Below are 17,596 nucleotides of genomic sequence, written 5' to 3'. Positions count from 1 at the left end.
TTGGTCATCACCCTCTAGCACCCAAGCACGTGCAGCCGGCTAATTAGCTATTTGGGGCGAAGCTCCTAAAGCTGTGAGTCTGTCCCTCCTAGCTCGTGGTACGTGACCGCCTGGTTCGATGACTCACTCAGCAGGTGTGAACGGACGGACGGATGAATGAACGGAAGGACGGACGGACAGACGGACGGACGGACGATGCACCGTTTATTAATAAAACCATCCAGAGCTTCGCCCCACTCATCATCATTCACTCTGTGGATATGCTGTGATTTTTTTGGCTGGACGGTACACTTGGCTAGTTAGGCCAGAACATGCTATGACGGAGTTAATTACGCCATGTGATGGTAAAGCTGAGGTTATTACGCCACATCTTAAGAAAACCATGCTAATGAAGCCATGTAAACATAGAACCGGGCTAACTAAAGCATGCTAGTTGATTAGCTAGCTAAACTATGCTAATTAACGCAATGTTAATCATGAGCACGCTAAGTAAAACTATGCTTGCTAGCCCTTACTAATATGATGACGAGTACTATCCTGCTAATCAGGGTTAGGTTATTGAGCTCCATACTGATCATGGTCTTCCTAATTGCGCCCGAGATAATTGCCTTTTACTTGAAGCCTTATCAGTGAATGCAAGACAGCTCAGTGTAATGGTCGTTAAGCCTCTGCCAAGTAGTACAATAAAATTAAGAGAGAGCTGATGCGGTCTTAATTTTGAAGGCGACCACACACATGAGTAGACGACCTACTTCTGCAAGAAGCAAGGTTATCACAAGCTCCTCTATGAATCCAGCCTTGCACAAGTAGTGTAAGCGCACCAAATAATTTTATACGCAAAAAAGCTGCCGCGTAGCGTTCACCGCATCGAACGCCTGACAGTCACAACGGTACCATCACACTTAAGAGTTAAACTTGGGCCTTCTCAGAATCAACGAGTTTGTATCCGAGTTCACGCGTCAGTAAGTTTTATTGACAGACGCCTGTTGCCCCGCCGCGGTGGCTTAGTGGCTAAGGTACTCGGCTGCTGACCCGCAGGTCGCGGGATCGAATCCCGGCTGCGGCGGCTGCATTTCTGATGGAAGCGGAAATGTTGTAGGCCCATGTGCTCAGATTTGGGTTCACGTTAAAGAACCCCCGGGTGGTCGAAATTTCCGGAGCCCTCCACCACAGCGTCTCTCATAATCATATGCTGGTTTTGGGACGTTAAACCCCACAAATCAAATCACAGACGCCCACGGTGAAGATCGGGTACGCCCACCACGTTTAATCTTGGCGAGGAGCAGTACTCACGTGGAGCGGCACGATTGATCTATCACCTTTATCACGCAGACTATGCACACACACACACGCCGAAGTAACAGTGATATGACCACGCGGCTACGATGTTTCGCATTTAATTTCGCCGCGCTCACGACGTATCCAATCACAGCCGCGTTGCCGCCATTATGCGAGCACCCCTGGTGGCCACTTGTCCTTACATTTATGTGCAATACTTAATAGAAGCAATACAACCAGCAAGAGAGTACTGCGTGTGTACCCTTGCTGCATTCGAGACTGGAAATTGCCATGCTGCAGGTGGAACGAAAGAACCTGTCCGAAAGAGGACATACGCCCAGGAACACGCCTGTGGGAGGCGCGTGCTGAGTTGGCAAAAAGGTAGCGCGACAATCATGCTGACATCGCTATACTCTTAAAATGTTGACTGAGGGGTGGCACTCACGTGTTCGCACGCGGTGTTTCTTTGATAACCACTGCAAATGACCCACATGTGTTTCCAACGCCAGCGCGTTCCTGTAGTCATTTTTATCAAGGCTGCTATCACGCCCTCCGCGCTGTCTTTATGCCATGGCCGCTGCAGAGCGAGCTTGGAACAAACTCGTCTGCCCGAGAAGCTTAGACTATCCTGCATAGCACCCCTGCTCGTGAGATGAACATCAGGCCGTGCATACAGCATTTGCGACTTTCCTGTGAGGGTATCAATGGGTGCCACAGAGCATTATAATTGTTTTTCCCTTTAGTATCTGCTGGGATACTGAATTTGCTTGTACACTAACTTATGTCTCTGTTTCTCATTCACAAATTGGCAGATCGTTCACACATTTACACCACGCCTACCCTTGGCTCTGGCTAACTAGAGGTAGACTTAGAGAACATGCTGCGGCTTGCGAATTCTAAAGAGCATGTACTCAGGCCCAGACTGATTTGAGCGCAATATTACAGGGGTAGCCATTAAGAGTGTGGCAAATTAAGTTCCTCCCCAATGCCCTCTTTGCTTGGCGAAGCGAACCCGTGTAGGTAACGAGTTGTAGCAACCAAACGAAGAACTGTGCAGCGCTGATCTGCAGACCATCGCCAACAGAATTTAGGGCAAAGGGGCCCATAAGGATAGACAAAGAGGAAAGTATTGCGAAAGAAGGTGGGGGCTATGAGGTGAGATGGTGCGCAAGCTGCTTTAAGAAAGCTTGCAGTGAACACAAGCATCACGCCATCGTCAACACACATCACAACTTAAAAGAGCACTTATACAAACATGTGTCCGAGTCACAGATGACGACAGAAGCAAGAAAAAAGAAGCGAAGGGTGAATGGGGAGAGATTGGGGCGCCACCAAAAGGAAAAAAAAAGGGGGGGAGGTTCCCCCGCACGACGGATACCAGAGGCATAGAAACACGGTGACACGATTAATAGCGACGAAATTTGGAGCAACACAGCCTATGAAAGGAAGGCATTGTGGTAGGCCCATTGCTCATTATTGTAGTGTGCTTATAATCAGCCAAGCCATTTTAAAAACTCTGCTTCATTGTTAAATTCAAGGCTCCGGCTTTTTAATGTCTGAATTTCGAAAAACAGTGTGTTAACGAAAGCGTGCCCTATTTTCGGGGAGAAAAAAAAAGATGCCATTCCATTCCCATGCCACTCCATGCAAAGGGCACCTAATTTCATTCTAATTCAATTGCTCCAAAGTGTTTTCCCCTTTCCATTCCCATTCCAATCCGGGGTCACGAAATTGTGGAATTATTCCGGAGTCATTCGAATTCTGGAGAGGCAAATCCGCAACACCGAAAGGAGTACACCTGCGACGTATAACCCTAAGTTATTGCGAGCACCACCACCCCTTCAAGCATGTATCCCTCGAAAAGGAGAGGACATGGCTTCCTATTTATAATTTCGACCATTATCACGCCATGAAAGCGTATCATACTTTGCATACGCGATCACCGTCGACCGATGTATACATGCCGATCTTGTTAATTTCGAATGCCCTGCCAGGGTGAAGGGCCCCTCGACTACCGTCGCAGTGAAAAACAAAAAGTAAACAAACATATCAGATCAGTACGATGATGAAGTCCTAAACAAGTATTTTTCTCCCATATATCTGGCACAGCATGAACTTTTTCCATTATAGTTTTATTTTTAAGGGTAATTAGGCCAGCCGAGTGAAGCTAAGGCAAAAGCATCGCATCCCCATGCCGTCTACGACGATAAGCACCTTCAACGCGTGGTTAAATATCTAACATTATTGTGCCAACAATGCCTTTTACTACATATGCGCTTTTTAAAAACAGGAACAACAAGAATTATTGAAAATTGGCGCCACTACTTGCGTAATGGCCGCAGAACGCGGCGTAAGTCGTTTTGAATTGAATTTTTTTTTAAATAAGTAAGTCAACTATATAAGTGTCACGTCAGCTCGCCCCTCACCGTTTGCCGCGAATTGGCGTTGGTAGTTTTGCCTCATGGCACGTTGCGTAAAATTAGATTTGCTCACGACGCTGCAGCAATGCCCGCGATGGCGATTTGCTGCAAATAGAGGGGCGGCTGTGTATACAAAGGCGCCAAAAGCTTTTGCAGGCTATAGACAGGTTTTTCTCAAGCTTTGTTCTGCGCAGTTTATTCATGTATGCTCTATGATTTTCCGCCTTCTTCCCATTCTACGCACATACACACCGGCCCTTCTTCATGAAGCGCAAAAGCAAGCGCAGAGATGTGAGTCGGCCGTATTGACATAAGATGGCCGAAAAATCTTGAAGCATGACAGCTCAGAAAGTACAGCCATGACCACACCCATAAAGGTTCTCTTAAAGCTGGAAGAATTTAAGTGTGGAAGCTGACTATTATGTATACTTGTTTCGAAACCCAATACCAGAAATATGTCACCGCGTACAGGTGTTTGCGTTCTGCTTAAAACTTACTCGACGTGTTTCATTTTTTGCAGGTTATATCGAGAGTGTCATAAGCAGAATTGCAGGTATGTGGAAAGGACTTGAAGAATTTGTATGCGTAGCGCTAAGGAAGCAAAATTTTTTTCGCGCCTATGGGCGTGTGTGAACTGACCGCCTGCAGAACTCTCAGAATGCGGAATAGCGGGATTCCGATGCGGAACGCTGATACTTTCGCGTTTTAGCTGTATTCCTGCGTGCAAAGTTCACGATGAAGGCCCGCGTTTTCATGCTGCTACCTTGTACATTGGTGGCCTAAGTTGCTGCAATGGCATGGTTGCGCTAAATCTTTTGCCGGCGCACACTTGAAATTGTGTGTATGTGCAATTCACTTATTTCACAATGCAATTCTTCAATGGTAATACTTCGTATCAATAAATAAATAGAGAAAAAAAGACGATGTTTGATAACAAGCCTGCTCGCGTTCGCTCCGGAAGCTATATCGCGCAAACTCGTGGTCTTCAAGCTGTATACGAACATAAGCGCAGCGACCTCCAAATGTCTATTTCTTTCTGCTGATGTCTCATGTAATGTACCAAATAAACAGTTTTAATGTATCGTTTTCCTCGTCTGACTTCGTGTGCCGCAGCAAAAATACTGGCGAATCGATTTCCCTCATTTTGACGCGCGCGAAAATGCTTGAGACGCATGTACTTGGATAATTTTCGAGCCTTGTACAATGGCGTCCATCATAATCATAATTTAGTTTTGGAAAGTTGAAAACACATCAATTATTATGGTATATTAAGAGATTAAGCCTATACAAGGCTTGGAGAAATGCTGATAGAAGAGTAGGTAGGACCATACCTCGGCAATAAACGTCGCAGTTCAGTCAGACTCACTCAAGAAATACATTTTGCACTTAAGAGTTCATTCACACTCACTACCAGCAATATTTTCCTCCACCGCGCTTACTCGGACACAAACTCGCCAAAATATTACTCACCCGGATTCATTCTGACTCAGATTGAAGGCTGGATTGGAGTCTGAGTGAGTCGAATCATGACTGATTTCGCCTACCTATGCTTGGCACACTAGCGTTGCCAGAATAGAATGGGAAAAGTTTTTTTTTTTTTGTCCTGCAGGACGAGTTTAGCGCGTAGTGGGCGTCTCCCACGTAGAGATTTACAGGTAAAACTTGACATTTTTCTAGGGAAGGGGGGGAGGTTCAGCTATACTCTATATATGTTCGTGAGTACGTTTGTTATGTGCGTGCTTGTATATATACGCAAGTAAAATTGAAAAATTATGAAGGAAAACTTGACCCCCATCCCCACTACACCTGATTACGCCCATGCTTGGCAGTAACATTGTCGAGGGCGAATTAACATTACCGAATTTCCGTATGGGTTACCTACATTATTAAAGTTATGGAGGATTTCTAATTTTGCTTGATACCGTGCCCATGTGCAGTATAGGAGCAGGGGGCCCGTAAAACATCGTCTTTCGCTTCCGTGTTTTTGGGCAGTACACAGCAAACGTTGGCACGCGTAATCACTTATTAACGATAAACCTATTTAAGGAGATCTTTGTCCGTATACGTTTAGCTACGGCCACTATTTTTTTCTTGTATGAAAGCTGTCATTGTATTGTGGTCAACAATAGCAAAACTAGGCAAATAAACCCATATTCTAACTTTCGCACAATCTCAGTAGTCAATAAAGAATGTTCACGAACTAAAAAAGTTTCCATAACATAAAATTCACACAGACGAAGTGTATACGTACTAACAATAATATGTGCGATTTAACGGCCCAAAACCACCATACGATTATGAAAGACGCTGTATTGGAGGACTCTGGAAATTTAGAGCACCTGCGGTCCTTTAAAGTGCACACAAATGTGACCACACGATCCCAGCTGCGGCGGGATCGAATCCCGCCGCAGCTGGGATTCGATCCCGTGACCCGAGCAGCCGAGTGCCTTAGCCGTTAGAACACTATGACGGGGCTGTAGGTGCATGCACTAGTTAACAATTTTTAAAGTTACTATCACATCATTCGAGACTTGCGGAGTGTCTCTTCATTGCCGTACTTTGACTGCTTTGGTCATGCAGCTCGCAGAATTAAGTGCTGCATAAGGACAAAAATACAAGGAACAGCTACTCAAGATTGAGAGCTGATTGATAACAAAAATGCAGGCAATACTTTTTATCTGATTTTCGATAAGGCCATTGCCGCTGCATGGTGAGAGGGTGCGCTTACCTTCAGCGTACTTGCGGGACTTGTGGCTGACCTCCCACTTGGGCGTGCCGTACTTGCGCAGCCAGAGGCACTCCAAGTGCAGGATAGCCCCCGGGTACACGACCAGCTTGCCGTCATTGCTCTGCGCTACCGGCATCACGTGCGGCCGGAAGAGGATCGTCGGAGGCTTTTCCACTGCCAGATATTATTGTGGTCGCACATTAGAAAAGCAGAAACGGTGAGGTCAGGTTTAGCTTTCTACAACACTTGGCACAACGTCAGAGACAAAATGACGACTGATGACGACGCAGGCCATGATTACTTTTGGGTGTGAACATTTAAAGATAACGGCACCACGAAAAAAGATTGACAAGATAATAGTGAGGTGCAAGACATCTTTTTTCGACATCTGTCGTCCTCACACTTTACAAGCTACTGACATTACGGGTCCACATGCAACAAAACCCATGTAGACAACATGCCTCTACTCTGTTTCTCCACTTTTGTTCAGCACTACCGAAGCTATGGGGTGTAAAAAAACAACACGTTTGCGCGGCGAAACGTAGTCCCACGCACAAGTGCCATCAAATTGACATGCAGGGTTGGCTAGAATTGGCGTTTCTTTGGTGCGTTTTAGGTCACATTATTACATAATGTTTATCCTTCTTCGCATTTATTTCTAACGCATTTAAATATTTGTGCTGGTTACAGCCGTTAACTGTGTTTACAAATCAACATGGTAGCACCCAAGCAGAAGTGACCACCCACTCCAATCCGGCGCGGACTTGCTCTAGATACACGCCTACTGCGCTGACAGCAGTAAACAAATGGTGAAATCAGCCGTCAATTTTTTTTTCATGTCACTCAGAGACTAACGCATCAGGTACGTTTTGCCGACATTAGCGAGATATGCTGTTTGCTTAGCCGCTCCAGCTAAGCCTAACGCGCCGAGGCAGTGTTCGGATTGCGTCGTCAGCCCAAGAACGCTGCATCTCCAAATATTGGACATGCAACCTCGCACAGCATTCCGTGCGCGTCAGACCCTCCTTCGGTGGAAACAAAAAAGAGAGAAAAGGAGCGTTGCAGCAGGAGACGCGAAGGAACGCGTCAACGGAGAAACAGACATACGAGAGCCACGTACAGCATAAGGGAGAAAAAAGCCACAAGGTAAAGTTATCCGCCAGCATGAGATTCTACCAATTTTTAGCCGAGCAACACATTCATGCTTTTTCAAACCGCAGCATAGTTGCTTGTTTATTAGCTTTACTGCATTTTCAAGTTAATAAACTAGCCATAATAACTACAATTCATTGCGCAGCCGCCGTGAATGCGATGAGCAGACGGGTGCCAATGAATACTTGTGGAGGGGATAAGCGCCATTCCTATTGGCTCAGGAGCCTGTAGCTCCACAGTGCTGAAGGGAACTTCTGAAACAGAACATAGAGAAAGTGATCATAATACTACTCGAGTGTCCCTTGTCGCGCTGGCAGGAAATGACTTAGCTGTAACAACGACCCTGTCAATTAAACACACTAGCCACCTTTTTAGAACACAGTATGAAGTACCTGAAAAAAGCTTGTAAATTAAATCATCAAGAAGTGGGTGTACTGTAAAATAACCGAAGCATACAATATTCAAGAAAGTCTCATGTTATGTCACTGCAGCTTGTTCGATGATGGGGAATTATGCTGCCGACTGAACTGCCACCGGCGGCAAGTTGCCCTTTCGTCCACTATCATTTGCCTTCCCCATTAAAGCCATGAAAGTCCGTGTCTTGTTCTCGTTACACGCCTAAATCATACGTTACTTTTTTTTACGAGCAGAATGTGTCATGTCAACACAATTTATTTGAACCAGAGTTCATTTGAGGAAATCTGCATTTCCACGTATGTGTAGTAGCTACGCACGTACGTACCTACGCGTATGTATGTATGTATGTATGTATGTATGTATGGGTGTATGCATGTATGTATGGGTGTATGCATGTATGTATGGGTGTATGCATATATGTATGGGTGTATGCATGTATGTATGTATGCATGTATGTATGGGTGTATGTATGTATGTATGTATGGGTGTATGCATGTATGTATGTATGTATGTATGGGTGTATGTATGTATGTGTGTATGCATGAATGTATGCATTTATGTATGTATGTATGTATGTATGTATGCATTTATGTATGTATGTATGTATGTATGTATGTATGTATGTATGTATGTATGTATGTATGTATGTATGTATGTATGTATGTATGTATGTATGTATGTATGTATGTATGTATGTATGTATGTATGTATGTATGTATGTATGTGTGTATGTATGTATAATGTATGTATGTATGTATGCATGTATGTACGTACGTATATATGTATGTATGGGTTATGTATGTATGCATGTATGTACGTACGTATGTATGGGTGTATGCATGTATGTATGGGTGTATGCATATATGTATGGGTGTATGCATGTATGTATGTATGCATGTATGTATGGGTGTATGTATGTATGTATGTATGGGTGTATGCATGTATGTATGTATGTATGTATGGGTGTATGTATGTATGTATGTATGTATGTATGCATGTATGTATGTATGTATGAATGTATGTATGTATGTATGGGTGTATGCATGTATGTATGGGTGTATGTATGTATGAATGTATGTATGTATGTATGTATGAATGTATGTATGTATGTATGTATGTATGTACGTATGTATGTATGCATGAATGTATGCATTTATGTATGTATGTATGTGTGGGAGTATGTATGCATGTATGCATGTATGTATGTATGCATGCATGTATGCATGTATGTATGTATGCATGTATGTATGTATGTATGTATGTATGTATGTATGTATGTATGTATGTGTGTGTAAGTATGTATGTATGCATGTATGTACGTACGTATATATGTATGTATGGGTTATGTATGTATGTATGCATGTATGTACGTACGTACGTACGTATGTATGTATGTATGGGTGTATGTATGAATGAATGTATGTATGTCTGGGTGTATGTATGTATGTATGTGTGTATGTCTGGGTGTATGTATGTATGTATGTATGTATGTATGTATGTATGTATGTATGTATGTATGTATGTATGTATGTATGTATGTATGTATGTATGTATGTATGTATGTATGCAAGTAAGCGTGTGCGTAGGTATGTCATAGCATACTACTTATCCCTCCTTTATATGATGCCCATTCGTTAAAGGGCCCTAACCAAGGCCGCATAGGAAATTTAGTCAAACACTGAAAACAGTTGATTTATTACGAGCTGAGATAACCAATATTTTGAAGCGTCGCGAAAGCAGGAATTGAGTTTGATACTCTTGCAACTCGCCCCGTTTAAGGGCTCGCAAAGCATATTCCTTTCCTAAACACGGCCCGTCCCGAGTGCCCACGAACAAGCTGCCAATCTTGGTTTGGCGGTCCCTACCTGGGACTTGCCGGGTGGCATGGGGTCTCCCCTGCGTCCTCTTTGGACTAAAATAGAGTTTTCATCATCATGATTCCCTGCCTTTTCTCGCATTGGAGTCATGTTATCACATGGCGCAGACGCATAATCACTCCAAGCACTCGTCATGTCACGTGCGCATGACGTTGACGAGCATGCAAACGTTGTCTTGTTTCGACGTTCTCTGTGGTGCACTACCGGCTTCCGAGGTATGGAAACATCAGTAGTCGAACGTTAGGTGAGGCTGGTCCGGACCATGGATCCATACGGGGGGAACACGTAGCTGGAGCTCCCCTAATACCTCTCTTTGCCCCCCCCCCCCCAGCAAGTATAGTCGAAACACAGCACACATGTTCCCAGTCTCCTTGCCCTCCTGAAGGAACTTAATTTTCTCGGTACACTCCTCCCTACCCCGCCGCAGCGAAAAATCCTGGCGCCGCCACTGCTGTCAGAGAAAAAGCAGAAACCCCTTCCTTTAGCAAACTACGATTAGAAACAGTACGCAAATGAAATGACCTATTTCACAAATTGAATTGCATACATTATCAGCATTAAGGTTGCCTACCGTTGCTGGTTTCCACGGTAATCTAGTTGAGAATGTACGCGGCTGCTGACCCGCAAGTCGTAGGAACAAATCCCGTGTGCTTAGATTGCGGCACACGTTAAAGAATCCTAGGTGGCTGAAATTTTCGGAGCCCTCCACTACACCGTTTGGGACTTTAAAGCAGAACAGTTAAGAGTTGGTGCAATAGCGTTGAAGATCACGTATTGTAACACCTGGCCCACTATCTACGGCGAAAGCTGTAACTGGCAGTTTGCGATGAGAGCGCTTTGCGATGATAAATTTTTTAGCCTTAAAGTACCCTTAAACAACACCAAATTCAACGGTGTGAGAGTAGTTTCTTTCTCGCCTTCGCTGTATACCCTTCTTACAAGCCCTCCTCCTCACTACTTATTAAAAAATAAATAAAACATCTGGAGTATCAACACTAATTGTTAAGCAATGCAGTCAAGATTTGGCGCTTTTCGTCAAACGCTGTTATGTTTGCTTGAAGGTGTTAGGGACTCGGGGTTGATGGCATCCCACCGCTGCCACCAAAGGGTGTGGAAGGCTCAGCGTGTTTTTTTTTTATGGTAGCTGGCTCGCCGCCGTCGTCCACACAGCCTATGATCACCAGTGAGGAGACACGTTCTTAGAGATAGAACGAAGGTTTATTTACATGATGCAAGAGAAATGAAACTGTACAGTGATTCAGCTATTAAAGTATGTACAAAACGTCTTCGGCTTCTATAGCCCGTCGTTTCCTTATACGGCAGTCCGAAGAAGGCGACGACCACTGTTGCCATGAATCAGGTGACATTAAGTCTCAGTGATCCACCTGCCAGAAAGGGTGCAGACATTGAACCACTCGAATGATAAGAAACACGGGCGAAAATGTCCAATGGGTAACACGAGTGTACCACAAAATGATGCACCCGGCCCACGCCTTGAAGATATCGCAGGGCGAGGAGGTGAAGTCCGGTGAAGGGTGAAAGTTGAACTCCTCTGTGGGGAAGATGGCCACTGACACGAACGTCAGCAGTGGTCCATGTCTGCGTTCAGGTACAGAGTTCTAGAACCTTGTCGAACTCGGCAGTCCAGGTTCTCGATTCCTGAGAACTGCTACTGCTGTGTCGTCCCACGCTTCCGAACTATCAGTGCTTTGTCACGACCTCGCGTAGGTGACAATGGCTGAGGGGAGAAGTTGACTCTTAGAACTGCAACACTTACGCCATCTCACGCTGTTCAACCAACACCCCCAAGATTTTTAGAGGCTGTTGGTTCAACCCCGCTCATCAAAGGGTTGTTCGCGAGGTTTCCGTCGAGTTAATTCAAACCCGACCACACCGAACTGCCTGGCCCACATACAGCGCAGGGTTGTACGTGGTGCTACCGACCGGGTGCCGATATTGGCGTGAAATCATTCTTGCAGACCAGCTCACGCACAATGGCGTCTGCTATGATGAACTGCGGGTCAAACGTAGCAACGGTCGCAAGGCAGATAATGAAGTGAAATCAGTTTATCGCCCACTATGGTCACGAGAGACGAAGAATAACGGGCGTGCGTCTGCATGGCAAAGCTATACGTAGGAGGCAATTCACAACACGTGTCTCCAGAGCTTATTCCATCCCGAAGTCATGTGAACAGAGTGCTGGCGCCACGAAAGTCGCCGCAAAAACGGGAGATGCCGAGGGAGAAGTAAGAGTTCGTTTTTAATATTTTCAGAGGTTGTTTCAGAGGTTGGGACCCTTAAAGGGGTACTGACACAAACTTTTACGGCCGAGATAGCCTGTGGGGTTGATTCTCGTGAACATTTCTATATCATCTGCAAGATAGCAAGAGCGAATATAGCTTGGAAAGTATTTTAAATTAATTTTGAAGTTTGTGTGAGCGACTGACTCTATAGCGCTATAGACACCCTCGGAGGTGACCCCGAGGTGACCCCCTACTTCCCTCATGCACCACGCTACGGTCAACAAAACAAGTTATGATGACGTCATATTCATCATTTCTCTTTTGCCGCGTTAGTCCCCGAAGTCTATATTTCTCGGCGGCTTGTTGCGAGTGCGTGGCCGTGGCGCACGCTTAAAAAGTTTTGTGTTTGGCAACATTCCAGTGCCATTTTCTATTCGAAGGTAATTTTGGATGCGGATCATGCGGAAGTACATCCCAGTTCTGTGTGCTGACATGGTCAAGGGTTGCACACGCTATGTGGGGACAGGTGCACCCAGTTGTTGGAACTCTCTCAAACAGAAACTGAAACTGATCGATAATGAGGGGCCTGTAAATAATTATCTCTCGTGTGCTGCAGCAAACAATGTGTCGTGGCATGACTAAGAGCCCAACAGCAACGCATTGTAGCAGAAAAAAACGCGAGGCCAAGTTTTTTGTGTCAGTACCCCTTTAAGCTTCCCCAGGACAACAGACGCGTTCATCTGTTATGTGGTTGACAACGTTTATTTCACCATAAAAACTACGTTTCACCACTGATTTAGAGAGAGTTTCCCTCGTTCGGAATCACGTACAACAGACGCTCACCTCCACCGGTCTGCCAAAGATTTCTGTTGCTGTTCGCCACCGTTGCATACCATGAGAAAATAATGTGACCATCTCTAGAAAGTTATTGCTCCTAAAAGTGCACAAATGACATTGCCAATGGTGTATGCACCGATATTTAGAGAATAGTTTGTTGCCTTCATGTAATTAGGACCTCCAATGGCGCAGTTTCTGCTTGCCCCCTTCTTTCAGATGAAACCATGCAATCGTTTAAATAAAACTACCTCTGACATTCTTTTATACACATATGATTTTATAACTTTCGTAAGAATGTAAACGTTTCTCTATGGTGCATGTTTCGCACACAGACTTGAACCACGGGATGATTGACGTTATATTGACATATGATGTAATGTGCTTTGCAGTACAACTTCACAATGATTCTAGGTATTTGTTCTTTTCAGTGCTGAATCCATCAGTACACCAAGGCTTGCGGTAAGCTCGTATTAAAACTATAGATAACTTGTCTTTCAGACACTTACGCGCGTAGTCGTTCTCCTGGGAGAGTCCGAAGCAGGAGGGCTTGACGCCATCCCAGTCGCCGTAAACGCAGCGTCGGCGTACGCTGCCCACCAGACTGTATTTGCCGATGTCCTTGCAGCGGAAGACGAGCTCAGAACCCGGCGGAAAGTGGAGCGTGTCGTCCGTGATGCGTCGGTCGCCCTGAAAGGCCTCTAGGTTGGGCTCCGTGTTGCGGAACACGCAGGACCGATTGCGCCGCTCTTCCTTGGGCACCGACAGCTGCTGGGCTCCGTCCTCTGCGCCAACACACATTGCCTTATTAACACGAGTGCGTATCAGCCGGTTTACGGCCGATAGCCGGGTACGAGTTGAATGTCCCGGGTAACAAAATGTGTTGCTCTTGCACCAGTTGAAACCTCCATATTGAAGAAAAGGATTATACAACTCATGCTTGCTCAACAGAAATAATAAAACTTACATAATTCTCGAACTTCGCGATTTAAAAGTGGTCTCTGATAGCGTGTCTCTGAAAGTTAGGGACGGTATATTAATCGATATCAGAGATATTTTAGCAGATGTTGGAGATAAATGTCTTAAATGAAGTGCTGGTTCTGTCGAGTGGACTTGACTTCCTCATTGATCTACTTCTTTTTATGCATTCGAACACGTGCCCTAAAGTAATGCAATTTGAAAGTAAAGACTGTAATTCCCGTAATAGGAGAAATGATGGTTGAACTTTTTCCTTGTAGCTCACGTCCTCCTATTGGCAAGTAACCGATCTGCAAAAGCGAAGGGAGCCTGCAGATAGAACAGTTTCTTTGAAAGTTGCCACCTGTCCTGTTTTAGACCAGCCTGGCAGGTTTTTGTGCAGTGGGCCGTGTGCCAGTGCATACGTAAGACCGACATCGTTGGGCGGTCTTTTGGTCTTCTTATTGCGATTAATATTTTTCACATTTTATTTAGCGTAAATGCAGCGACTTCGAAGATGCTAAATACCTTGTGTTAGATAACCAAAGCTCTCATACAATCTTCAACCTATTCCTATATTGTAACTATAAAAACTCGAAGTAAGACTCTTCCAGCTATAAAAGGCATTTAACTGTAGCAAAAAATCTACATCAGCTGTTATGTTCTTGCGTCATATAAGCACAAATTCTTCGCGTGCAGTGAAAATTACGCCAGTGTTTTTTCCGAGAGACTGTAAACCTCAACGTGAAAATGACGGCTGGTTACTGGCCGTGTATGACAAGAGTTACAAATAATTGCGCCAATTTTGTCCTAAACAGACGTAACATACGTATTCGGGAGTTACTTATTTTTATGCGAACAAGATAGCTGGTTCCCTCTTGTCTTTTTTTTTTTTCGTACTGGTACATTACCCTAATTTCTGACTAGGCAAACAATGTTACAACACATTTTGACATTGTGCGTCAGATACTATACATGACATCTTTTTTTTATATCGGCATGAAGTAGCCGTTTTTTTGCAGTGGTAATGTGGTAACTTTAGTGGATTTAAAATAAAAGAGTTTGGAGATTACAAAAAAAACAAGTAGTCATTTATTGCGTTCATTTGACGCACACGAATTAAAAAAAGCAAAAAAAGTGAAATGACCTTGCGTCGAAATAGCTAACTCAAGAAAAGTGGCCGCCAGTTGATGATATTGCTGCAACCTTTTTTGGTGCTGGGAACATTACAAAAATGACGTTTAGTTGTAAAGCGTTATGATAACGCTAAGTCCCTTACCTTGAATGTACAAACTCCCGTGATGTAAAAAATAATTTCCCCAAAAGTGCACATGGACGCCCCGTGTATCTGAAATGGGATATCCTCTGCAGTCATAGCCCTCCCCTCCCTCTACCCCTCTCTATCTCTGTCTGCTCCACTTGATGTTTGTATGCACGCTAGCACCTCGAAAAAAAAGTGTCTATCTTTCTTTTCTTCTCTTCTAAATTCTGGCACATGGTACCCTGCCTAAGGTAAATCTGACTCAAGACCACAGTTTTTTTTTTGTTTTTTTTTTAGGCGTGGCCGCCTTGACTGCTAGGGGCGCTGTCTGTGACTTGAAAATAGCGCTACAATTGTATCAATCAGTTCTGCTCTCTGGCTTGATGTAAGAACTGCCTATTTTGAAAGTGCCACCAAGTTTGATGTATCAACTCGAACGGGACCATCATGTTGCCCCCCAAAAAATATTTGGCTTACTTCGCGATGCGCAGTCTCTTCCTCTACTCACCGTAGCACACAAGTTACACGTGAGGTTTCAGGCTGACCAGAGAGCGCTGCACCATATCGAGCACACGAACAGAGCACCAAAATGTAATCCACCTATTATTCGCCTCAAAGCTCTTGCATGGGGAAAATGGCGGCATTGTTTACCACAATTAAGCGCAGTTCAGAAGATTATACTTCTTTGAAAACTCCAAAAGAGCGTGACATATACGCATCTTCCCAAATTATCTTTCTATTCCCGGAATGCTGATAAAGTCTGACCAGCTAGTTTCGACACTATTTTAATTGGCCCAGTCGCGCCTACATGAAAGTGACTGTAGAATATGTATACAATTACGACCAAGATGACTCTGCAGGTTTCTTTTGCCATTTTACTGACGTCTGACGGGTGCTTTGTATACCGCATTTATCCTCTTCAACGACAGCGAAATTATAGCTACAAGATGTTGTGCTGAAATACGTACAAGAAGAACTCGAATAATCGAACTACATATTCCCATGCTGCCTTTAACAGATTGCTAAGAAAAGACTCCATTTGCCCAATTATATGCAGCATTGTTAAATCTGCCACAAAACTCATTGCTCGTGGGGTGTCCCTAATTTGCCAGTGGAAGCCTTCATATGTTGGCATTCCTGGGAATGAAGAGCCCGATCGTCTCACTTCAACTTGTGCATACAACGAGTGCGACTGCCGAGAAAATTTCATGCCAGTTGTCTGCTGATTGTCTGCTGATTCACCGACATCTTCAAAAGTAGCATTCTGACCAGCGTGTCAATTGGACTGTTTCCTGTTGGTATGCGTGGTAGTGAATTGAGTCATCGTGACAGAGCCCTGCTATATAAGGTAAGAGTTGGTTCTGTGTCGGTGCGCGAACGATTATACCGCTAAGGACGTGCTGACAGCCCGATATGCTCATCGTGTGGCTCCTGTCAGGCACTAAAACGCGTAACTTTAGCATGTCCTACGTTTGTTGTGCAGCGAGCACTACTCAGAAAGGACTATGGTCTGATTGGACTTAGGTGCACGACCCTTGACTACTGCTTCGCCCCAGAAGGATGTGCTCCTAGGCATCACCAGACCCATAGATTCATTTTAACTTTCTTAAAGAAAAGGGACTTGGCGTTGTGCTTATAGATATTTTCATGTGTCGATTTATTTGTGTTTGCGTGTGTGTTATTTTTTCCTCTTTTTTACTTTCCTTTTCTCTCTCCTTTTTTCTTCTCTCCTGCCTCCCTTTCCTCTTGTCTCCCTTACCGAAAGAGCAGGCAGGCGTTGTGCCCCTATAGGTGACAGTTGTCAGCCTGTTCCTTCCCTATTTACTCTGTGCTCTTCGTGTTTTCTATGAAAACAAAATGGGTAGATAAATAAATAAATAAACGAAATAAATAGTATGCCCTACAGTGTAAATTAAATAACAATATGTAACTTTGTCATATCTGGCGTCTAGGGTATTAAAATCTTAAGATAGCACTGAGTTGAGAAGATATAAAAGGGTGAAAAGGTACAGGCTTAGAGAGGAAGAGGACAGTTGGATTGCGCTTTCCTTCTCTCACAGAGTCGCGTGCCCTCAGGATGCAGTTTTTTGTGCTTCTCGATGTCACCGTCGCGGAGTATTCATTCGTTACAATGCGAGGGAGATACAAACACTTTACTAGCCCGACATGCTGTTTCCAACGACGCACCGCAATCGCGAAAGGCAAGCATTCGAAGCGGGCACGCATGAAAATCCAACAGAAAACGTTGTCGCTTTTTTGGCAGCCTCGAGACAACGAAACGTTGAGTGAGAAGTGAAGCGTTTTAAGCGAAGATTGAGCAAGAGCGACAGACATGACTTCACATAAATCACGAAAGCACTCTGAAAAAAAAAACAAAAGTGTTCGTGTCTACTCTGCTTGCTCGTGTGCATTATACAGAAATTTCCAAT

The 17,596-nt window shown here is 44.4% G+C and overlaps 1 protein-coding gene across 1 annotated transcript in view; it reads right to left on the bottom strand.

Moving 5' to 3' along the window:
* Nucleotides 1-17,596, bottom strand: part of LOC142776033 (sushi, von Willebrand factor type A, EGF and pentraxin domain-containing protein 1-like) — a 496,230-nt gene that overhangs the window by 46,405 nt on the left and 432,229 nt on the right. The window contains exons 16-17 of the mRNA XM_075878866.1: nt 13,459-13,734; nt 6,427-6,600 (exon numbers count right to left, since the gene is read on the bottom strand). Of these exons, the coding sequence (XP_075734981.1) occupies nt 6,427-6,600; nt 13,459-13,734 (450 nt within the window). The remainder of the gene's footprint in view (nt 1-6,426; nt 6,601-13,458; nt 13,735-17,596) is intronic.

The sequence above is a fragment of the Rhipicephalus microplus genome, chromosome X (assembly GCF_043290135.1).
Source record: "Rhipicephalus microplus isolate Deutch F79 chromosome X, USDA_Rmic, whole genome shotgun sequence".
In the NCBI taxonomy this organism is placed as follows: domain Eukaryota; kingdom Metazoa; phylum Arthropoda; class Arachnida; order Ixodida; family Ixodidae; genus Rhipicephalus; species Rhipicephalus microplus.
The sequence above is the reverse complement of the archived record's forward strand: the minus strand, read 5'-3'. Positions and strand labels throughout refer to the sequence as shown.